At 45.3% G+C, this 25,246-nt stretch overlaps 1 protein-coding gene across 1 annotated transcript in view; it reads left to right on the top strand.

The window, feature by feature from the left end:
- STPG1 (sperm tail PG-rich repeat containing 1) overlaps nt 1-25,246 on the top strand; it is a 39,389-nt gene that overhangs the window by 11,660 nt on the left and 2,483 nt on the right. The window contains exons 4-8 of the mRNA XM_039854687.1: nt 4,290-4,391; nt 8,462-8,632; nt 12,875-12,983; nt 16,708-16,873; nt 24,388-24,578. Coding sequence (XP_039710621.1) covers nt 4,290-4,391; nt 8,462-8,632; nt 12,875-12,983; nt 16,708-16,873; nt 24,388-24,578 — 739 coding nt within the window. The remainder of the gene's footprint in view (nt 1-4,289; nt 4,392-8,461; nt 8,633-12,874; nt 12,984-16,707; nt 16,874-24,387; nt 24,579-25,246) is intronic.

The raw sequence follows: 25,246 nt of genomic DNA, 5'->3' as shown, positions 1-25,246 counted from the left end.
GGTTGTGCCTGTATCCTCGTGCCTTAGCACAGGCCCTGGCCCAGAGTAGGTTTCAATGTATGTTGGCGGAATTGAGTTTTCACCCACATGCCGTTTGGGATTACAAGGGGCTGCTAATAAGCTGACACCAGATTTAAGAGAGTGGAGGGCTCTGCAAAAGAAGACTGTGGCACTCTCAGAGACAAGGCTGATAGAACGAAGACTTTGAAAAGTCTGTTTGCCTTCTCCTGTCTGACTTTGTTTCCAACATGGCCAGGCCAGCAATAGGCAGAGAACTGGTTCCCGTTTTCACCTGCCGAGGCGGCCAGTGTCCCAGCTGCCCTTCCTTTCCTCACATTTACTCTTCACCTGGGCCACTAAGAAACACTCGCCTCAAGAGAACTCATCCTAGTTTTCCTGGGTGCTCTCTTCAAGGCCATTTCATTTCTGACAGCCTCCCCAATTCCGAACAACAACAACAAAAAAATAGTGTTTTCTTGCTTGAAGTACAGCTCGCTGCCTCTCCCTTTTCTACTGTGATCAGAGGCGTGGAAACTTTGATGCCACAAAATAGTGTATGGACTTGGGGGTGGGGAATGGGCAAAGGGAGGGGGAGAAAGCAGGAAGAAGGAAGGGTGTCTTTTAAGGGGCAAATCTCAGAGTCGTAGACAGTTTGAACCAGAAGATTTTCAGTGACATGTTGTCCAAGACCTTAAGACTAGAGGCATTTGTAAAAGAAAATTTTTTCCTCAGGACCCCCAAATTCCAGTGTGGTTTTGCCAACAGATTAAGCACAGGACAGGGCTCTGTTTCTAGCAGGCATATACCTCTAGCCTTTAGCAAATTCCTAGTTGTCATTTGTCTTGGGCACTCCTGAGAAATGGCAGCTAGCCATCCCCAAAATAGACCAAAGCAAGGTGGAACATCTTTGAAGAATCAAATGGCAGCTCTAGTGTGGTGTTTAGCTAATGATCCAACAGAGACCACATTTTCCAAGCCAGGAAATGGTTCGACAAACCATTGATTTGTCAAACCTGAAAATATTAATTGGACAGAATCTATAAAATCAGGACTAGAAAATCCAGGCTGTGTGCAGATGTAATTGGCTCCAGACTGTGGGGTATTAAGCCCTCCCATAATCTATGGAGATTTTTGAGGTGAAGAGGTAAATGCCCTGTTCCCACTCTTCCCCTCCTCCTCCTCATTACCTCTCTAAACCTATCCCAAGGTCAAGTGAATGTAGATCTGTGTCCCATCCTTGGCACATACAGAGGGACTTTAATACTTCAAAAGAGCTCTCAAAGTACATTTCAAATGTCACTCAGATGTGTGTTAGGTGGGGATGGCAGCACATCAGCCAGTCATCCCGTGCTCGGTTCCACCCCTCCCCCACCCCTCTGCTGTAACCCCTCCATGAGCATTGACTCATTTAATCCTCACACTGTGAGGCAGGCACAGGAGACAATAGGCACAGCATCAGGCACTGTGCTTCGGTGGAGCACTCAACAGGCAGTCAGCAGAGTTCTCTTTCCTCCTCTGTCCCCATACCAACTATCGTTTGTTTGGTTGGTTGTTTTTTGCCATCTGGGATGGCCTCAGTCAAGAAATCCAGGGATGGCTAAATTCACACACCCGTTGCAACTTGGATTCTGGGCTGTGCTCTGAGAGGCCTCAGTCATCCAAGTTATACAACATTAGTCACATGAACTGTTATCCCAGAGTAGAAAGGTCTAAACATTTCTCTCCAAGTAGCTCTGAAACTTACTTGGGTGTTACGGTGAAGGTAGCGAGCAGTGTGCTGGAAAACCAGTTCTCCCCTCCACAAAGAAAAGCTCTGATTTACAGCATCGGCCAGTTTCAGTGATGTAAGACTCCCATTTCTGAATTTTTAACAGTCGCCCTCACAAGCTGCCACTGGCCAGCTCCAGCATTCATTAAGAACAAACAGCAGCACCCTCTCCCTCCAAGCTAAGAGGGACAGTCCTTTTCTTATTTGGTCTGGACTCAAATCAGTTTGCAATGTGGCAGAATTAAAACATGATTAAGGTCCAGTAGGGTTGCCAGATTTAGCAAATAAAAACACAAGGTTCCTAGTTAATTTAGAATTTCAGATAAGTTAAAAAAAAAAAAAAACTATTTTAGTGTATGTCCCAAATAGTGCACGAGACATACTTATACTAAAATAACTTTTTGTTGTTTATTAGAAATTAATATCGAACTGGGTAGGGCGGGACGGAGCAGCCTTGCAGGTACTGTATTTATTTGGCCACGCTAGCTCCTCAGACTCCTATAGGTGCCCAGAAAATTCTTGTGAACCGATGGCGGTATTGAGAGCATGCCAACAGACTGGGAGATAGAGATGTGCGTCTTCATTCTTTAAAAGTAGAAGAGTCACGGTTACATTTTCTGCTTTAGCTTTCCCTTAACTTAGGGACTTTGGAAGCTAAAAGTCACCTGAAGACATTTTGTCCAACACTTTCGATTTACAAATGAGGAAATTTAGGTAGAGAGAGGTGACTGGCCCAAGGTCACCTACCTCGTAGCAGCACTGAGAACAAGGATGCCTGATTCGTAACCCAGTGGAATTTTTTCTTCCTTCTTTTATCGTACACATTCTCATTTGAGAGTTAGTTTGGTTTAGTGCTGAAGAGTAGACTCTGCACTCAGACTGCTGGGGTTCAGATTCTCGATCTGACAGTTATTAGCTCTGTGACCTTGGGCTTTATCTCTTTTGGCCCTGTCTTCTCATCTTTAAGATGGGGATTAAATGAGTTAGTGCATGCAGAGTACTCAGAACAGCGCCTGGCACACTGTGACCACTAAATAAATAAACACTGGCCCTGTAAACAGCCCCCTAGAACAATGTCTTTCTTGTTTACCTGAAGCCCCTCGAATCTGCCCCCACACAGCAGAGTTCTTCTGAACTCTTCACCTGGGGTGCCCATACACCTGGCTGTGCTGCATCTCTCTTGGCCTGCCTCACTCTCTTTGGCGGTCAGCTCCCACTCTGTTCACCAGGGTTCACCACCTACAAAGCAAGATTCAGCTCCCCTGCCCCCACCTGCAAGGCTCAAAGTATTCACTGCATTTAAAATTCGGCACAGAAAAACTCGTTAATAACACTGATGACCCTACCCTTTATATTAAACCATAATAATCACACACAGCTCGAGCCATACTGAAAAGTCCTTGAAGGCCCTGATGATACCTTAAGCTTTCTTTCTGCACTGAGGAAGGCAGTAGGAATGGTGGAGGCAGGATGAGCCTGGGTGGCAGAAGGCAGCGAGAGCAAATCAGATTGCCTGGGTTTCAATCTGGGCTTCATCATTTAATAACAGAGACCCATTTTCTCTGGGACTCACTTAAAGTGGACCTGACAGCACCTTCACGGCAAAGGGCTTGTGTGCACTATGAGCTTAGCACCGAGGACAGGCTCCGCCGCTCGTAACATGGAAGGCAAGTTCATCTCCACGTGCCTCAGTGTCTCCATCTATTGAATGGGGGCAGTAATCCCTTCCTCACTGGGAGATTCAATGAGACAAGCTTTGAAAAACTTTTGGCACCCAGTAAACTCTGAAGGCAGTGGAGCATCTTTATCCTTTCATGCTTCTTGCTCGGCCAACTATTTACTTCCCCTTGGTAACCAGCATGAGAAATGAGATGAGAGTCTAATGATCTGCAACGGCAGAAACGAGCTCAGAAATCAAGCTTTTGTTGATTCCTCTCTTACACTCCTGCATCATTTAGCACTTGAGCCCCATGAACCTGCCTCTTTTTGTCTGAGAGTTAGAAATGGTCTTGTTTAGGATGAAGGTTGTTTTTGTTTCATTTTGCTTTATAAACAGAAACACTCCCTGATTTCTCTTCTGAAAGGCTGAGGAGGAAGCTGAGTCAGGTGGGGTGCGGCTAATGTGAAATGGTCACACTTCCCTCCCCGTGGGCTCGGCAAACCCAGTCAGTGTACACCGACTTGCACATCAGCCACGCTCAGTATCCCATTTTATGCTCCTTTCTGTAATGGCATGCAAAAGACAATAGCATTCTTCTGGAATGCAGTACAGCACAGTGGAAAGAGCAAGGGTGTTGGGGGGTCCCAGACCTAGGTTGGAATCCCAGCCCCAGTCCTTGGAAACCGAGACAGTGACTTGGAAGGTTAGGAGATGGCGGAGCCAGGTTGTCATCCATGAAGTGGCGGTGGTGTCTGTCCTGGAGTATTATGACGAGGCTTAGTGTTATTGGATGTAAAGCTTGTGGACAAGCACAATGGAATTGGATATATCCTGATGATGCCACGTGCTCTTCCTTTTCAGGATGATAACCCTGGTCCTGGCTTCTACAACGTCATTCACCAATCTCCAGTGTCCAACAGTGTCTCGTTGTCCAAGAAAGGGACATGCACTTTTCCCTCTATGGTGAGAACCCCTTCCCTTGAGTATGAGCATTAACTGATCAGTAATTTCCTTCTTTCATTGTATATATTCGACATCTGGTCCCTTCTCTCCAAAGGCTTATGGTTTTAATTAGGAGAGTTAACTGCCTCCTCAAATTTCATTCGGGTAAATTGGAGCCTGTGTCTTTAATTTTTTCCCCCAGCGCTACACATTGCCAGAGTGACAAGAGGAGCTAGACAAATGTTCAGGACCTGATCCTCCAAAACCAATTTTGTCATCACGGAGTGGACTAAGCAAATGTCTTTCCGAGATTTTTGGGCATACTAGGAAAAAAGTCACTATTACACCTCTCACCCTGATATGATGTTTTACACTGCTTAGTCTAATCGAGTTCTTCAAATTGTTGAGAAATATGATGGGACCAAAAAGAATGCAGCCAGAGGCCTGAAATTTAGTGATCGGCCTTCTTTTCTCCTTTCTCGTCTTTGTAAGATTTGAGTCTTTATCTTTGTTCAGGTCTCTGACAGTCAAGCAGCTGCATGAAGTGTCAGTGTCCTGGACCAGGCTTGGGCAAGGATAGTCTTCATTTGAATATTTATACATCAGCAAGAAAAAAATAGATACAGCAAGGGAAGAGGGTCAGACTTGGGTAAGACTAGCTGAGGCAAGAAAGTGAAAAAGACAGCATTAACAGAACACAGATGCCACCGGTCCCTTTAAAAGTTACAATAATCTCTTGCAAAAATGTAATACGATGCCTGACACTAGAATCGATTTTTATTATTTTAAACCACATAAAGAGACCGTGTAAGACGCATTGAATACAGGCACTTATTGGAATTTGAGTTTGGTGGAGTCGAATATTCAGAAAGCAAACTGACTCTGGAGCCAGCTCTCCAATAGCAAAAAAATGTGGAGGCTGCACAGGCCCCCAGTGAGTTCACAGAATGACCACGCTTCTACCTCTTTTTCTGTCTCAACCCCTGCGAGTACACAGACTCAACAGCAATCAGAGAAAGAAATGCCTGTCTCACGATGTCCTGGCACAGGGGATGAGACTTAAGACCTCGTCCTGACTCAGCCTTGGATTCCCGATGTGACCTCGAGCACGTCACCCTTCTGTGTCCTGGTTGCCTCTTACAGTGCAGACTCCCTGGAGGCGCTGGCACATTAACGTTGCAATGAGTGAAAAACTCTTTGAAATTGCAGGGCATTATAAACATGTTAATTGTGATGATTGTTACCAATGAGTCACAAAACAATATTTCCTGCAACACCTAAGTTTTCTCTCCGAGAACGTCTTTGCCGTATAGTGGCACTGCCCATTCCCACTTGGTGCCAAAGAAGGGGGCTAAATCAGAGCACGTGCACAATGCTAGGCCCCGCTTGCAGTAACTTTGCAAATGATGAGGCTGGGCTGTCTGCAGAAGGGTCCCAAGGGAAGACCTGAGTATTAACAGAATCTAATTGGACCTCTCAGGTCTTTAAAAACTTCAGGCCAAACCCAAAAGAAGGCAGATATTGAGTTGTTCAGGCTTCCTCTCCTCTCTCTGATGGATATGAGAATTTATGTTTCTGTTTATAAACACTCCAGTTTCTATACCCCTGGGCAGGAGCCTTAACTGGTTGATGAAGATCTGTCAGGAGGTTCCCACATCTTACCAGTTCCTTTCTGAACTGGTTGCAAATTTCATACCTCTACCCTGCTGTCACTGACTTTCACATTTAGCACCTTTTCCATTTCCGGATCTGAAGACTCTGAGAGAATTAAAAGTAGCCCTCAGAGAAATGCCTTACTGACATTGGTGTGACCAGAAAGAGGGTGACTGTGGGTGAGGCTAACCAAAAAACTCTTCGGGTCTATAAATTTGAGGAACTTCCTGATGACTGTTGAAACAGCTACACCCAACCCTTTGAGACCTGTCATCTCTCTAAGTCCAAATTATATAAAGAGCTTCATTAATGTATTCTAAACCTTTGTTCCAGAATTATTCACAGGAGTGACTAGTTAAATGAGGCAGGTGGGAGGAGACTTTGGTGGCCTTTCTGTGTTTTCATGGTGGCAGGGGTGGTTCTGGAAAAGTTAGTATGTGCTAGAGGGAGGTTCATAAATGCCAGCATGTGGTCAGATTGGAGACCACAGGCCTGGCAATTAAAAGAAAGCCAAGGAGCGGGAAGGGTTGGTGAGCGAGTATAACTTCAATTATACCCTGAGACAAATCCTACTGTAATGCTTTATGAAACTTTGCCTCTAATTGGAATTTTTTAGAACAATTCTTCCCAAAATGTATGAATAGGTTTTCTAGGCCAAAAAGATTCTATGATCGAATAAGTTTAAGAAAGGCCAGTTAAACAAAGTCAGAGAGGTTTTTTTTATTATTATTATTATTGCAGACCTTCTCAGAGCATTTAATATGCCAATGTATATTATAAATCTTCAAAATAGGAACATGGCATGAGACTTCGCAAAATTATTGGACTCTGAAACTCTCTCCCTGCTGCCACCACCACCAATACGATCCTATCTTATAGAACTGATATGCCAAGGGACACACCTTGGGAGATAGTGCTTTAGAAAAACATGCTTGCTCACTCCGTTGGATGACTCAAGACAGGCATGCTACAAATGGCATCACTGAGGAAAGTTTAACTTCACCTCCCTTCTTACATGGGAGTTAAAAAGAAAGAGCAAAGGTGCGCCTATACCATTGGGCAAAGGAGATATAGGTTAGTGATTCTGCTTGAACTAAAACCTTCCATCGTCATTTATCATCTGCTCATCTTGTAAATGAAAACGTGTATTGCTATTACTTCTCTCTACCCATTCCCCCTCAGAATCGGATGTCTGATCCATATCACTAGTGGAGGTAGACTGCCTGGGTGAGAATGTTGGTTCTACCACTTGACTAGCTGAGGAAGTTCAGTTTCCTCATCTATAAGGTGGGGATAGTCAGAATATCCACTACTCGGGGTTGTCACAAGGATTAAATGCTACAACCCATGAAAAATACTCAGTTAATTATTGTCCAAAACGTGTAGGCAAAGTGAGTACAAGGCTGGAGTAACTTTACTTCTGAGAACATCGATGAATCCTTACAATTTGGAGAAAGCAAAGTTGGGACTCAAACCCAGTTAGAAGTCTGAACACCTGAGATTCTGGTCAAGAACTCTCCTACTTCTGGTGGCACATCCACCCACAAACTACAGTGGTCTATAAACCAGGTGTTGAGAACCACTGCCACAGGTATAGAGCGAGGAGTTGGATGGGGTGCTAATGCTTTCCCACAGCCTCACCCACTTTTTGTGCTTGTATAGTTATTGACCCTTATCAAGGTGAGAAAGATTTTAACTATAAATAATGAGAAATATTTGGTTTTATCAGACTCCAATACTTGCCATGCTATCCTAGGGTTAAGTGATGTTATCGTCTAGTTTCTATGGCTTTTGTCCCTTTTCATTTGGCAAACATTGATTCTGTTTTGTTTTGTTTTGTTTTTTAACTGAAAATAGTTTATCGTGCCTTCCTGGAAGGACTAGGATTGGTTCTGTTGAAATAGCAAAAATATTGTAGAGTTTTACGAAATGAGTAATTTAGGTGGTGACTAGGAGACATGGGTGGACAGCAAGCCCTTTGGAGTCTTGTCCCTTGAAGACGTTAGAAGCAAACTTGTTATTTAGGCCATTCAGATCATTTAACCTTAGAAACAAGATGCGAGGTTTCATTCCGAGTAGAAGAAGAAAGTCTAAAGCTTCCCATCATATAAATTACCCAACAGCTGATGATGAGTCAAGTGTAAGTGGCCTGCAACAGGATTGGGTGGACATGCATTTATGGCAAAATTATTTTTGCCAAGTTTCTAAACATAAGATGAGTAATTTGAGTTGGTTTACAGAGGTTAAAACAGGTCTGAACTTGTGTTTTCTAAGCGCGAATCCTCAAAGCCTGAGGTCAGTTTATCGTGGTTACCTGCTAGAGCTTCACCTTTTATGAAATGCTTCAGGCCTGGTGCTGGGCGCCATCTTTTTGACATCTGTCCTTCAGAGCCACGGATTATGTGACAATGCTGATTCCTTTGGCTTTCTCCTCACAGTGTGCCCGAATGGACACCATCATTTCTAAATATCCTGCAGCTACTGCATACACTCTCCCATCACGTTTTGTTTCAAAGAAAGACTTCAGTAATTCCTGTTCCAGCATGTTCCAGTTGCCAAGCTTTGCGAAAGTTCTCAAATTTGAAACTCCTGCTCCAAACCATTATAATGTAAGAACATTGCCTATGCTTGCTAAATATATATTGAATGAAGGGTTTACTAAAATGTAAGAAAAGAATGGGGGAGCTTTGGGAGCTAGCATCTTAATGCAATTGGTAAACCACTTAGCATTTGTTGAGTACCCAGTGGGTACTTGAGGCTTTGCAAGACTCTTACAGGGTATTCCCAGAGCCCAGAGGAAAATGTGGGCAACAGAGAAGCCACTATGGAGCAGTGGGAAGACCACTGCCCTGGAAAATACTGATCGTAGTCACTCCTATCATGTGACTCTTCTGGGACAGTTTTCTCATCTGTAACAATGAATATATTATTTACCGCTTTATCTGCAGACACTGTTCATTTACTTTTTAGGTTCTTCTAGAAAATAAATTTCTGTCTTTTCGTATCAGGAGATTTGTTTAACAGAAGTACTCTGCCAATTATTACTTTGTAGTCACTGAGGCAGAACGATGTAATGAATAGTTAAGAGATGGAGCTAGGTTCAAATCTCCACTTTGCCACTTTCTAACTGTGTGGCTTTGGGCAAGTCCCTCAACCTTTCAGGACTCGGTTTATTCATCTGTAAAATGGGGGTACGTATCTACTTCATAATGTAAGGACAAATCTTAAATGAGGTAATCTACGCTGAGTGCTTAGCACAACATCTGGCACACAAGGACTCCACAGTCCATGGAGATCTGCCTTTGGGGAGATCGCCTCACCTCTTGAGCCTCAGTTGTGAAATGGAATTAATTATACTTGCCCTACGGGATTATCGTAAGAAGCAAATGATACAATGAATATCAAAGCACTCTGAAACGCATAAGACACGAGTTGTACATAAGGTATTAATATTGTTAGGCCATATTTCAAAATACTTTAGTCTCAGACACTTCATTTACATTTTATTTTTCTTTTGATATTCACAAATAAAATATTTATTTTTCTGACTACAAACATCCTGCCCAGCTTTTATGATCAATTATAACGTGCTCAAAGCAATATAAGTACCTTCCTGCTAGGCAGCAATGTCCAGTACAAATGTAACGGGAGCTGCAAATGTCATTTAAATTTTCCAAGTAGCCACATTTGGAAGTGAAAAGGAACAGGTGAAATTAATTTTAATAGTAGTTTCTATTTAACCCAGTATATTCAAAATATTATTTCAACATCTAATCAACATAAAAATTATCGATGAGATGTTTTACATTCCTTCCATTATACTAAGTCTTGAAAGCCCAGTGTATATTTTATACTTTCAGCACATCTTAATTTGGACTAGCCATGTTTCCATGGCTACTGTATCAGACGGCACAGCTCTAATCTTCCCCTGGAGTAATCAGAGCCCGACAATAATAGCGATGATGATAAAGCACTTTTCATGGCCCATGTGCTGTTCTAAGACTTATGTATTCATCTTACAGAACAGTCTCAAGAATCCATGAAGTGGATTATCTTATTCTCAATTTACAGAAGAGGAAACTGATGGTCAGAGAGGTGAAGGGACTGGCCCAAAGTTACCCAGCTCGAAGGGACCATTGACACAGCAGTGAGCGCAGGCATGTGGCTGAGACATGCAGCTGGAGAGTGATGGGAGGAGTCACCATGTCCCAGCCCAGCTGGGCTTCCTTCCCTCTGTGGTTTCTGTGGCTACTCTGTGCCAGACCACTGATACAGCTTAGATTTCAGGGGGGGACTCAGGATAAGAACTAGTAAACAAACAAACGAAATAATTACAAACGGAGGCCAGCTTTGAGAGAGAAAAAAACAGTTAAAGCCTGAGAGAGAGAATATGTGGGGGTGGGCAGTAATCTGTATTTCACACTGCGTGAGGTCAGAAAAGGCTCTGAGGCTGAGATCCAAAAATCAAAGGGGAGCCAGAGTTTGGTGACTAGCATATGCAAAGGTCCTGGGACAGCCAACAGCTCAGCCCATGGGGAACTATAAGATGGTAGCCAGAATAGATTTAGCTACAAGGAGAAGGGATGAGGGGGGTAGCCAGAGAGAGATTCAGGGGTCAGTTTGTCAGGGCCCAAAAGACCCCGGGAAGGAGTTTGAATTTTGTTCTCTGGGAAACCCTTGAGGGAGATGGGAGGTACGGGGTGATGTCATCTGATGTACTTTTTGAAGAAGCTCTCTCCAGCAGGTGTATGAAGAATGGACTACGATGTGGACTGAGGGTAGATTTCAGAAAACCAGTTAAGATTTTATGTTAACAGGAGGGAGTCGAGGCCTGGTCCCAGAAAGTGATAACGAAGGCTCTTGGCCATTGTGCCTTTTCTAGTCCTCAGAGGGGTAGTTAGTGTTTCATGTGTCTGCCTCCCTAACCCACTATGTGTGTTCCTTCAGCCAACTTCACAGGGCCAAAGCCCAGCACAGGTCCTGGTATACAGGAAGCATGCAATAAACGTCTCTGACATCGAAGGAATAACTCTCCCGGGGTTAGTATACACTTGTTGATCTAGAAAAAACCATTTCCCAGGTCAGAGCTTTGTCCTTTCGCCAATAGATTAATTTTAGGAACATGTTTTTTGTTCATTATTATTTTAACGTGGCTCTGAAAATAACACACGCTCATCATAAAACGTATCCAAGCATTATAGAAACCCACGAACTAGAAAGCAGAAGTCCCTTATAACTCTGTTCCCCAAAGCAAAACACCATCAAAACCCAGCTGCAGTTTCTTTCTCTTCCTCCCTCGGTCCCTCCTGCGGTGTTAGGATTATGCTTTTTACTTAACTGTCTCTTGGAATTGTTTTTTCCATGCAATACAATAAATCAGCTGCATCCTTTTTTAACCTGCCCGAGGAGTTGACTATTTTCCTAGACTAATGGTGAAATTTTCCAGCGACATACACTCAGTGTATTCAAAAATGCCCCCCTTTTCAGTTGCTTTTCTGTCTGGGTGAGGAATAAAGCTGCAGTAGTGTTTTGTCTACAGGAGGTCCCCCCCCCACCCCCCACCCGGACCTGGAGAACAATGGTTGAGTCAACTGGCGAGGAGCAGAAATGCGATAATCCTGTTAGGCACACCGAGCCTTGAGGTCTGCCCAGGCCTTTCTTTGCCTTTGCTCACCGTGATCCCCCACCTCTCAATCCTTTTCCTTGGTACCGTGTTATTACTTCCTCTCGGCAACCTGGCTCCTCTCCCTGGGTCCAGTAATTAGCCTGTTCCATCTGATCTTTTTGTTTGCCCTCTCTGCATGCAGTCTAGCCATTAGGACCCTGGGAAAAGCTAAATTCCTCCGCCTTTGTCAACACAAAATCAAAATGCCATCTGCATTTCTCGAGACACATTTTTCTGACAAAGGAGTATCACAGAAAATCAAACCATCCTGGCCCCAGCAAATAGTTTCACTGGTTCGGTAAATATTCCCAGTCATCACAAATACAATTTTTATTGCATCTTTTATCTAATGAACACAGCAGACTGACTGCAAATTGGCATTTAAAATATTTATGATTCACGTGTAACATAAGAATGATCTCAGGGTTCTTTTTTCCTTCTCTGTTATTTTTAGAGTCCTGAACGCACTGGACACTCTCACACGTATATTGCGTGGGTCGACCAGAATTCTTAATTTTGGTCAGTCTAGAAAAATCAAGACAAGAGAATGCTTACAAATCTGGTCGTACTCTTAAATTGTACAATTTCCTTTTATGCCCCAAATCCTGCATTTATAAAAAGGACTTTTTGAACAGTGAGAAATCAGGTGGAGATACGGAGAACTAAGTATTCCGAAAAGAATAAAAACCACAGGATAAAATAATGAAAATAATTTGCGTGTGTGCTTTTGGTAGATGATTTCTATACATGATTCCTATTGATGATTTCTGGTGACCTCTTGTCTCTTACCCCGTCCCCACCAACACCGCAGGGATTATCTGAGCCGTTTTACAGATGAGAAAACTCAAATTTAGAGAAATTAAAGAACTTATGTGTGATCACACGGCCCGTGTGCAGCACAGTGAGCCTAGAAGCCGGGTCTGTAGGCTGTCTCTTCCGGGCACTGTCCTCTGTGCCTAGTTAGGTCACCAGACATTTCTTGGAGACCCCAAATTCATAGACCGCCCCAGCTGGGGTGATAGCGTAGACATAGTCAGTGTGACCTCTTCTGCTCACGTCAGTTCATATTCTGAGGACAGGTTTGAATTTGATTTTTTTTTTTTTATCCAAATGTGGCACTTGTCCAGGCACAATGACAAAGACAAAGAAAGAGAAGGCAAACACTGGCTGATTTTCTCCCCCGCAGGCCTCCGTCTCTTACTGCAAGCAGAAAAATAACGTCTGTGCCCGAGCCGGGTTTATGTCCAAAACCCAGAGAGGATTGTTCACTATTGCTGAAAAAGGACCTGCCCCAGGTAAGCAGCTGCCTTGCACTGGCCTTGATCTAAGCGTCCATGTACCATCTCGTCTAAGGGCAGCCATTCCTTCATGGGAGGTCTCAGGAGGGAGTTAGGTTTTGGGGAGATGGGGGTGGAGGCAGGCGGTGAACAAAGAGGCGAGGGTGAGGAGAAGACTGGCTCCCCCCCCAACTTCGGGAGAAGAACGGGTGGCTCTAGAAATGTCCCCAAAGTGGCCTTTTGGCCTCCCCTTTCATGACTGGGCACACTTGCTCTGGGGATCCAGGTGGGGAAGTAGCTTCTCACATCGGAAGTGTGCACATTCACACACCCCAGGCGCCATCACAGGCCACTGGGGGCACACAACACACTGAGTGTCCTGATCCGTCCACGTGCAGCGGCAATGTGTTTTCTCCTGTGCATAGAGGTGACTTCATCATCTAGTTACCAAACGCTGGAAAATAGCTCCGTTTACTGAGCGCCCACCCCCTGCTAAGTATTTCCTGTGCAGTCCTCACAGGTCTGTCTTCCCAGGTCCCCGCTGCTAGTGCTGTGTGTCAGGTGAGAAAATGGAGGCTCAGAGATGACATGACTTGCTCAGAGTCACACGGCTTATAAATGTCAGACCAAAGCCCCCAGGTGTCTGGCTGAAACTGTTACCCACAGGAAACTGTTACCCGTCATTCCACTGTGACTTCTAAAGCTGCCAGGATTCAGGAATACACAAGGGCTCGCAAGTGTTTTCCCCACCTCCCCCTCTTTCCAGCCTTAGGGAAAACTTTCCACAGGGGTCTGGTGACGCAGCTGTCTACACTCCAGGAGCACTCATCCTATGAGACCTTCCCAAAAGGGTCCCAAAGATCCCCCAAGGGAGCTGCGGGCCCCCAGAGCCCAAAGGAGGAGCAGGATGGGTTCGCCTCTGCAATCATGCCCCTGGGAGCGGGGTGTGGATAAAACTGCAACGTATGTCAGATTTCAGCAAATCCAGATTAAAGTTGAGGAGATCAGTCTGAAGCTGGATAACAAAACCAGCCCTAATTGGGAGGCTAAGCCCTGGCTAAAGCTCCCCTGCCTTGCCTCATCCGTGGGCAAAGCCACGCCTTGTTTGTTTATACAGGAGAACAAAGCCGGCATCCCTGGGGTTTGGCCAGAGGCCCTGCCGGTGAGTCCTGGGCTGCGGGCACCCTCGCAGCCAGCCACATGCTCCAAATCCCTCCAGGAGAGTCCCGAGGGGCTGGCTCCCAGCCCCTTGTAACAAGAGCAGGAAGGGGAGGGGTGCGCACCAGTATCTGTTAAGCTCCTACTGCGTGCCAGAGGCTTGACATTCATTTTCTCATGGAATGCTCTCAAAATGCCACGGAACATTTGCCCAGCACTTTCTGTTCACATGCTCAGAAAGTGTGAGCTGTTATTATTTTATCCCCTTTTACAGACAAAAATGATCCATAGAAAGCAGATAACTGGACTAGCCCAGGGTCTTGTTGGATTTGAATCCAGGCCTATTAGGCTCCATGCCTGGTGCTTCAGACACCTTCCATGACTCCACTTGCCAGGGGCCAGAGCCTGGGCAATCTGCCAGAAACAAGCTGCTTTGACCTCTCGGAAGTGACGCTGGGGTTTCCCCTTCCCCTTCTGTGCCAGGACACCAGATGTGTAGCCTGACTGGCATCCTGCTGTGTCCCGCTGCTGCTCTGAGCGCTCTGCCTCAGGGGCTGAGGGCCCTTGTCGGACCTGCCTTCCATTCTGAAAACACTCATCTTTCTACATTTGCCGGTTGAATTTTCTAAAGTTTACATGTGCCAAGCATATCACCAAGGTCCTATTTTTCCTTTTTAAGAAAAGGTTATTAGAACCTGGGGAAATGCCTACGTTAATGTGTCACTTGAAGAACGTGAGTTAAAGAATGGAATCCTCAGAGTGAGCTCAACACCGTGAAACAGAGTCTGGCTACCCTCAGGAAAAGATAGGAAGTAAATACACCAGGACTTCATCACCTTTGGGTCTCTCTGGCCCCAGGAACACGAATGCCTTTTTTTCTTTGCTTCTGCTTTTCAGCATTTTATAATCCGGCATTGCTTTCACCATTTTTTTTTGGTAGGAGTTAATATATACCATGAGAGAGGAAAAAAAGAAACAGAAAGATAATATGAGAGATAGGTAACAATATTATAAATGCTGCTAATTGGACATCGGCTTTTTTTTTTTTTTAACTTAACTATATATTGGAAACATCTTTTTACGTTATTAAAAATCCTCCTAGAACATCATTTTAAAAACAGATGTGTAGTATTCCATTGTATGGCGGTACCATAAGTGAAGGAATAATGCCTTCTTGTTAGAAATTTAGGTTGTTTTAAACTGATCACTAATATAAATGCAGTGGCAGCAAACATATTCGTGTAGCTCACAACTTGTGTGCAATCAAGATTGTTATATAAATTGCTTAAAGTGAAAGTGCTAAGTCAAAAGGTATGGAAAGTATTTAAGGTTTTTGCTATTTGTGACCAAATTGCTCTTCAGCCCAGGGACAATTTGTCCTGCTTCTCTGAGGCACCTGTTTTCCCTTGCCATCGCTGGGTATGACCGTTTAAATAAAATCTTGCTAATACGTACCATATCGTTGCTTTCAGTAATTTTGCAGCGGAAAATTAAATTTTATTTGAAACAAAATCAACTTTGAAATGTTTAGAAAATATGAAATACTTTTCCCACCCATAATGCCATCATAATATAACTGTTTCCACTATTCTGGGTTCCCACTTATATTTATTCAGATGTATCCATTTGTACATAGGTGCTATCATGGTACATATAGACTTTAAGGCTTTATTCTACTTTTTTCACTTACCTTTATTTTCGAACATATGGTCACGTGGCCTTATGGTCTTCGTGTTTACCTTATGGTCTGGGCTGACATTCTACCATATTGGGCTGCAGTTCTCATAGCTGTTCTTGGACATCTAGGCGATTCTTTCTCACATCGTAGCTGCTGCCGTGGTGTACATTTTCATGCTGAGAGGTTTTCCATTACGTTAAATAATTTCTGAGTAATGGGAATCCTGGGTCAGTGTGCAGACATCTTCAAGGCTTTTACCCAGCACCTGTTTCTTGCACCCCAAAACGCCTCTACCCATTGACAGGGCTACTGACAATTTAGGGATAAGCCTGCTTCCTCTTCACCGCAGATCTCTCTCTTCTTCCTTGAAGCTTTGTGCACAGCCATACGAATTTTATTCTGTCACAGTCTCTTGAGACAGGGCATAGTGGGAAAGCATGAGCTTTGGAGACTGGTAGCCCTAGGTCCACATAGTAGATGCTCAATAAAAATTTATTGGTTGCATAACAGCTATTAAACAACTACCGTGTGCCAGGAACCTAAAATGTTACTCGACTACTATAACCACCCTATTGTTGAAAGAATTATTATTCTTACTTTATAGAGGAGGAAGGTGAGCAAATATTTAATACCTGAGCCTCAATTTCCTTGTATTTAGAAAGAAGATGATGATAGTTATATTTTTGGGCGCCTGGGAGGATTAAATGAGCTAAATATGTGATGCATGTCACACATATTCTCTAAATGGTGACTATTATTTTTAGTTATTCCAGGCTGCCCTTCCATTTTACTATTTTGGAGTGATAACACCTTATAGTCATTTAATGTATACTTAAGCATAAGGTACGGCTTTTTATTTCTTTGAGAAGAGTTTCTTATTCTGGTTTAAAATTCCTTTCTGTTTAGGGTACTATAATATCAACGAATCCCTTGTGAAGAAGTCGCCGAATATATTAATGTCTTGTTTTAAATCAAAAACTGGCCGTGGATTAAAACTGACGTCAACAGGCCCAGGACCCGGTTATTACAATCCAAATGATCACATCAAAATTCCAAAAAAGACTCTTATCCCGTGAGTTCTGATTCTGATCTTTCTTTTGACAGGTGGTTCTGGGCAGAACCCCAATGTAGTATCACTGCTTGGTGAGACTCAGCACCAGGTCATTCTCCAGGGGTCCTTGCTGACACATAGTAGGTGTTCAATAAATACATATTGAATGCATAATATTTATTGAGCATCTACTATGTGCCAGGAACTTAACATTTTATTCAGTTATAATAACACTGTTGGAAGAATTATTCTTACTTCATAGAGGAGGAAACTAGGCTTCAGTGAGGCTGAGAGATTTGCCTAAGTTCACACAGCTCATTTGAGATGCCACTGGGATTCAGACTCAGGACTGTCTGGATCGTTCTGTATCTCCCATGATGCTGTGCTTTACTTTCCTGGTGTTGACATTATTCTATTTTATAACATAAACTCTCCACTGGGACGTCAGGACATACAGAGGCAGTGGAGCTCTCATAGTCTTGTACTGGTAAGTTAAAACATAGACTGGGGAGTTGGTTAGACCTACTGTTTTCATGTCGTGTGACCTGGGGCACTGTCCTAACCCCTCTGAGCCTCCATGCCTTCATCTATAAAGTGGAGATAATTCATGCCTTGTAGTGTTGCTTTTAGATTTAAAAAGACACATTTGGCATATGTATAGCAGGTGCAAATGGTGACTTAATATTAACACCAATTTAAAAAGCAAAGACGGATTTATTTGTGTTACCGTTTTTAATATCCTGTACATCTCATGTTACTTTCACCTAAGAGGCTAAAAAACTCACAGGGTTTATTTATTTCTCAAATGGTTCTAGAACTTCTAGAACTTACCGAAGTTAAGTCCAGTCCTCCTGTCACCACCTAAGACCTCATCCTTGTTTAGTTCTCTCCAGATAGGACTGGCTACTGGGAGGGCTGACCAGTGGGGCTGAGACTGAGTGTAAAGCCTCCTGGGTCCCTTCAGAGAGGTCAGGCAGGTGGCTGGCCTCATTCATAGTCACAGTAGGTGGAAAGTCCATGTGACTCAGGAAGGCTGGCAACATTAGACACACTCTGACCATCAGGCCAGGGCAAGGAGATGGGAGTTAGGGAGAGGAGCAAGTCGCGAACCTGACAAGTTCAGCTTAGGATCTGGAGAAGGGATTCAGATCTCAGGTGGGTAACCTCCTGCCCTTTGGTTCTCGGGTCCTAAATGTCGACCCTTTCCAGGCTCCAGGGCTCAGGATCGAGGCCAGAAAGTCTCTAGAAACAGCCTCTCTCCTAACACCAGGGACTTCCTGCCTCCGTGTTGGCTCAGGGCACCACTGCACACCACCTTTCCCCTACTCAGCCAGCAAGTAGAGTGGGCAAAAGGGCAGCCTTTGGAGATCTGAGTGTGAACCCTGACTCTGTCCTTTGCAGACACTTCTCTTTGAGCTTCAGTTTCCATGTTATTAAGTGGAGATAAGAATCTTATTTTGTAGGGGTTTTGTAAGGATTAGATGAGAAAGTGCTTGAAAATAGCTATTATTATTATAGCTGCTATTATTTTATATCCTCCAGGCATATTAGGATATAGGATACAGATGTTTGGCATGGCGGCTCAAGCCCTCAGCCCGAATCTGGAAGCTTCATCAAAGAAATGGTGGAGAATACTCAGTGCTTAACTACTTTCCCTAGAGAAGTGTCATTTGGTTTTGCTTAAGTTTGAATGCTCAGTTTGAAATATTCTCATTTTATGGTATTCGCATCTGTCAGTCAAAAGGCTCTGGAGGTTTCTGGTTCCGTGTGGGAGGCTGTGTGGCTGCGTAGGTGAACAGAACACCATACACACCTTCAGCCAGGCTCACCTGAGAGCAACTCCAGGGCAGGCAGAGGAGTGCAACAAAAAGCTGAGCCATGTGACCCCACGCAGCTCCAAGGGCAATCTTTCCAGGTTGGCAGTGCAGTGGCGCTGGCATGTCTGGGGGCATCTGGGCCTCACTGGCTCTTTGTAATGTTTTGTGAATGACGGAACCTTGGTTAATAAGCCTTGGAAGCACCACTTACAAACCCTCTGCCCCTGGGAGCATCACAGTGTACATGGGCTTATTAAAGGCTCTGAGAAGGCCTTCAGCAGAGGCACCTGTTAAACCCAGTGTCTCTTAAACTTGGGTTTACCTTGGTGAATGGATGATGACCTGGCCTCTGCGGCAGGACATTTGTGTTAACTGGCTCTGTGGTCTGAGGCTGTTCTCAGCACCTCTCTTAGCTTCATGTCTTTCTGTGTGAAAAGAGGGGAGGTCATTCCATTTCTGACCCTCCATGACCCCAGGTTTGCTCATCGTGTCACTTAGGAGAGCAGATGGGGGTAGTGAACAAGGAGCCAGCCCACACCCACAGGAAGTCCACAAATTTATTTTTAAATCGACATGAAAAGAATGAAGCTGAGAAATCTATAATTTCATTTAAAAAACAAGAAGATAAAACCAAAAGCATCCATCTGTTTTTGTTGAATAAGGAGGAAAGGATGTAATATGCAGAAAAGATACAGCTGAATAGTGTATTATTGAGGGAATAGCCAAACTCCAGGCTCTTAAATTCAAGTTCTTGTGTCCTTGGAGGGAAGAGGAATAGTAGGTGCTCCTGTGTCCTTGGAGGGAAGAGGGACAATAGTGTCTACGGTTCCATGTACCAAAATCATTAGGTCCCTAAGAAGGTCTGCATTCTTTCCTTTCCATCTGTATGTAACTTCCCGTGGGACTTTGTCCACGTTAAGACTAATCATATTTAGATCTCCAGGGCTGCGTAAGGCAGTGATGGAAAACCTGAGAACTGTCACCAGAGCTTCTTTTTCGGAAGCACGTGCAGCTCAGGTTTCGCCACGTGTGACCGGATGTGAGGTCTGCCCCTGTTTGTTGGAAGCGATGGGCTCCCCATTCTTTGGTAGGGTTCCAGCTTGCAAAGATGATATTTTGGCTCTGCTTTCTTCGGGATGCAGGAAGAACCAAGGAGATGTTTCTTCTCCCTGGAGTTGTTAGTCCCCTGTCACCAACCAACAGAAGTGAAGCCCAGAGAGGTGAGAGGTTGGGTGATGTGATGGGAGTGCTCAGGAGGCAGGCGAGGGACCTAGGCTTGTCATGTCTCCTGGGGAGGTGATGTGACCAAGCGGGTATAAGCACAGGCCGGAAGCCGGGCCCCCAATTCTCCCACCTTCCCTACTCACCAGCCCTGAAAACCTGGGGGTAGGGATCACTTAACTCCCCAGAAATTCAAATTCATCCTCTGCAAATTGGAACAAGAACACTTCACAAGGTGCTTGCGAGGATAAAATAACATAACCCACACAGCTCGCCGGGGCCGGCACGTGGTGGGGATGCTCCCGATGCATGTAACTTGTGTTTTTATTCAAGCGGGTGCACTCGCCTGATGTTTCCCCAGTGGGCCCTGTAGGGCAGATGCTGTGCTAGGGGTCGGTGGGGTGTTACTGCGGCCATTTCTGGGCTCCTTAGCAGACGAACACCTCATGGGGTGTCACTTTTTTACGGCCACCTTGCCGACTCAAAAGCTAAGAGGATTTATCGGCTTCCAGGGGTCTTTAGAAGAGAAGTGTCAGCCAAGCTTTCACTTCTGCAGGTCTTGATTATCCATCCCCGTGATGACTCAATCAGTTGGGGTGAGTCAGAAATAAGGGCTTTTGGAGATCAAAACAGTTCCTCCTAGATGCTGCCTTCCAACTCACACTCACCAGCAAGGAGAAACACCCACTGACATCTTTCTAACCCTTGATCTACTTCCTGCAGTTTTAAGCCACTGGTTTTGCACGGACACGCTGTTCTGTCACAGCCAGAGCCTAAGAATCAAGCAATGTTGGCTCTGCTCCAATTTGGGTAATTACGCTGGACCCACCTAAAGTTCCCCTGGGATTTTCAATTAGATATGGGGCGCTTCTTCCCAAGCGCTGTAATCTGTCACCCACTACCCTGTTAAACAGATACTGCATTCCACCCCAGAGGCATCGGCTGCCCTTTAATGATGAGAAAAAAATTGCCCCTTTATCCCTCCAGACCCTGGGAATCCCGGAGGCAGAGTGAAGCTGTGTCTGGGAGTGTCCCGAGGGTCTTGGATGCCTTCCCCCAGTGACCTGCTGAGTCCTCTGAGACATTCATTATTCTGGGTGATTTGCAAACAGCTACATTGGAAGCTACAAATACACTTAATCCAGCTGTGGCCAACTCAGAGCTTTTGATAGATGTTTTTCTTTGCATGGGGCAGGACCAGGTTGGCTTTTATAACTGAGCGATGAGGCTCATAAAAGCCCTGGTTGCGATGCGCTGAGGGCAGCCCTGGGTTTGATCTGGCCTGACCTTTGCGATTTGCGCCGTGACGCATGGGGAGCGGCCCCGGACAATGATAGAACTGTCAGGGGAGTTCAGGCTTCTAGGTTCCCCCACTTGCTTCCTTGAAGTTCAGCCAATGTCTTGGGAATAGAACGGGGCCTCGAAGATGAGTCAGACCTGTCCCCTTCTCTTAAAGAGGAAATCTAGCATGTTCTATGCAGAGAATAGCTAAGATGTGTGAAGAGGCCAGTGACACTGAGCTAAGAGCTTTCATGGATGCATCTCGTGTCAGGCTTCCAAGTCTCCTACAGGTCCATACTGTATGTAGAGTTCACAGACAAGTGCAGACTCACCAAGGTGGTGGACCAGAGAGTGGAATCCAGGTCCATCTGACTGGAAAACTCATGCTTCCCCAGATAGGGAGGTGGGGGGCCAGGGAGGAGAGAGGGCCTCGACCAGAGACGCTTCCCTGCAGGAGAGGAGTGAAGAATGAATCAGAGTTTGCAGGGCAAGTCGATGCTCTTGGCAGAAGGAGCAACATGGGCGAAGGCATGGAGTCGCTGAACAGTGCTGTGTCAGGTGTTTCTGGAAGGTGACAAGGGAGCAGGGGCAGAGGAGATTAGGATGGATTGAGAGGTTGTAAATAGGAGATTTTCCTTTAGCTTCTCACGAAGGTCTGCGTGAGCAGATGGTCAGAAACAAGGGAACAACCCAGAAATCATGGGTGGACTGCGGGTTGAAGGCAGTCTAGGTGGCCTACTCTTTGTCTCCTTGTGTTCCAGTTCCTGTCACACGGGGCTACTACGGCTTTCCTCCTGCTGTTTCCGCTGCCAGAAATGCTCCCTTCCCCACCTTTCTACCTGAAGAATTCTTGCTTAAGCACGTTTCAGGGCAAATGCTGTCTCTCTTAGGGTAATTTCTGGATTCTCTCATTTGGAATTAGTGTCTGTCTGTCTGTCTGTCTGTCTGTCTCTCTTTCTCTCTCTCCCCCCTCCACTCCCCCATCTCTCTCTACTTTCAATGCAGTTTCTATCTCTATTCTAACATTTCATGTTTGTTAAATAATAATACGAGTAAAGCACTAGTTACTCTTTGAAACAACCCTGAGGCTTGGGGACCTCTCTAACACATTCTCGACAAGATCATGATGAGACACTGGCCCAGCCCGCCCAGCCTCCTGCTGGCTGTCCCTGGGTAGGAAAGAAGACACCTCATGGTCTTCTCAATTGGGCTTGGGGGTGACCCAGACCAATTGGGTGACCTCATACAATAGTTGGCTCATTCTGGCTCTAATGTCCAGTCACATATTCATCAAATGATGCCAGTCACATACTCATCAAATTTCCAGGGGTTCTTTGAAGGAGTGACCCAAGCCAGAATAAGGAGCAGCCAGGTTTTATTTATAAGGGGGAGGTGGTTGATCCACATCATAACCAGTTCTAAGCCAGCTGGAGGAGAAGAAGGAATGTTTTTTCTCTTTTTCCTATAGGCACCTTTGTTCTAAATATAAGCATCCAAACCAGCTGTTCCTCTGTCATAAGATGTGAGCCTTAGGAAATTTATGGTGGCTTTCAACAGGCCTCCCTGGCAGTGGGAGTGTCACTGCCTCAGGGTAACTCTGTGTGAGGGAGTCCCCTAAAATCCCTTTCCTAAGGCTCTGCTGCTCCTCTGAGACCAAGCAGCCAGTGGTGTTGCTGCAGGGATCATAATAATAATTACTTTTATTGAACACTTACTATGTGCTGGCACATGTTAGGTGCCTTATATGCCTTTTCTCCATCCACTCCTTTATCAAGAGTGGGTGTTATTGCGCCTCGCTGCAGGTACAGAAAAGTCAGGGAACTTGTTTGAGGTCTCACGGCCAGTGAGTGGCATGACTAGAATTCAGACTCAGGTCTGTGTGACTCTAAAACTCAAAAATTCCCTTCTGCCATCATGCTTTTGCCAAATTGCTAGGCACTTGAGAGTTGAGTTCTGGTCCAGGCATTCTCATTAACATGCTCTACTCTTTGGATGACTTGCTTTCTCTGGCACCAACTTCTTTAGCAAAATAAGGAAGTTGGATAAAACATCTCTAAGTCCCCTCAAACTCTCCGAGTTTAAGAACATCTCTGCTCCAGAAGGTGCTGGCTAAAGGGTGGCAGATGTCCAATGGCCAGGAATCCCAGTCTCCTCCCCTGCTCAGACGGGTTGGCTTCAAGCTGGCGTGTCTCCTGTGGCTGTCCAGTGCAGAAACCTTAGAGGAAGCTTCAGGTGTGGAGCAGAAGTAGGCAGCCCTTCTATTGCTCGGCCAGGGAGTAGCATGACTCCCATAAAAGTCCCAGCATTCCCTGGGCAACCCAGTGGACCTCTTTGAATCAAGGATGGAAGGTCCCAGCTGGAAGGGACCTTAGAGATCGTCATGTCCAACACCCCTCATTTTACAGATGGAGAGACTGAGGCCCAGAGTGAATTAGTGACAGAACTAGGGCTCAAGTACAGGTTCCATTTCTCTTTCATTTATTCTCTTAATACCAGACATGAAAGACCCCCTTTCCTGAAGGAGGGGGGAGAAAGACCCGAAAACAAATTACCCTGTAAGTGGTGAGTGTCATATAGAAGTCCTTTAAATTCCAACCCCATATTTTTCCACTCCCACATCCTGTTTTGCCAGGAAGACGTTTGGTAGGATTCTGAAATGTCAACAATGGAATGTTGTAGAGATCTACTAGTGTTGGGACAGCAAATCCCTGGAATGTGTGATGCTCTTTTCCTTTCCTGGGCCATAGCAGACATCACAAGTGGATCACCCATGCTCCTCCCACAGGGCTCATGAGATGCCTCAGTTCTTTGTACAAATCTCTAGCCAGGTACTAACAGTCGAGCAGAGTTGGCGATGAGGCAAACGCTGCCATTCCTGATTAGTTCAATCACATGACAGCAGCGACGTGTACCAAGCTCCCACTTGGTGCTGGGCTCTGTCTTAAGTACGGTGTTTTAGGTATGTATCAACTCATTTAAACTAACAACAAGCCTACAAGGTAGGTACTATTATGATGCCGATTATGCAGAAGAGGAAACTAAGACACAAGGCCCCCGCTCACTAGCAGTGGAGCCAGTGAAGAAACAGGTGTCAATGCCATGTCCAGTCCTCCTGCAGACGACTCGGTGCTGGGCCAGCCTCTGCTAAGTCTAAAAACTACCATTTTCCCAAAAGAGTGCCTTAGTGACGTCCTCACATTTTGTCTTTTCCTGAAGGAAAAATCCCATCCTGAACTTCTCCGCCAACCCCCTGCCTCTGCCCGCGAAGCCGTCTCTCCCAGGCCCTGGTCAGTATGAGATCGTGGACTACGCGGGGCCCCCCAAGCATTTCATCTCCAGCGCTTCCTTCGTGTCCAACACCAGCCGCTGGACAATGGCACCGTCCCAGCCCGGCCTGCCTGGCCCAGGTCAGAGGATTCTAAAAACACCAGACCATTGTGAAAACCAAATCTGGAATTGTCTGTCATTCCTGGGCCACCAAATGCCACTGATTTATAGGCTCTTTGCCAAACAGGTTACAGGGGTTAGAGTAGATTTAGAAGACTTTTCAGCTTTATGTTTTCAGAGTATAAAGTTTTTTTGGGTTTTGTTTTGTTTGTTTGCTTGTTTGTTTTTTGAGGTGAAAGGGCTCTTAGAGATGATCCAGGCCAGGGGTTCAAAAATCCAAGAGGCTTAGAGATGGGCTCCAAGGGGTCTGTGACCCCGACATGGTCTGCAGATTTAGAGCGTGCAGACATTATTTTTCTGGGGGAAGGAGCTTTTGTCAGGTTGTTGAAAAAGTTCACGTTCTTCAGAATGTTTAAATCACTGGGCTGGTCTGGCCGAGTCACTTCACAGATCGGGGACGGCCTGGAGAGGAAGTTGTCCGCACATCCTCAGTGAGCTAGGGGTGGGGCAGGGCACCAGGCTAGCTCCCCTTTTGCCTGGTTTGTCTTGAAATAAACCAGGGACTAGTCACTGGAGCTGCTCTTTTAAGCCACCTAGTTCCACTCCCTTTTCACAGATGAGCTTAAGCAGTGGTACCCTGTTACCTCTGGGATCTCCCTGAGAGCTACTAGCATGAGGGACTCACTCT

Source organism: Pteropus medius, unplaced genomic scaffold (assembly GCF_902729225.1).
Source record: "Pteropus medius unplaced genomic scaffold, Ma_sr-lr_union100, whole genome shotgun sequence".
In the NCBI taxonomy this organism is placed as follows: domain Eukaryota; kingdom Metazoa; phylum Chordata; class Mammalia; order Chiroptera; family Pteropodidae; genus Pteropus; species Pteropus medius.
The sequence above is the reverse complement of the archived record's forward strand: the minus strand, read 5'-3'. Positions and strand labels throughout refer to the sequence as shown.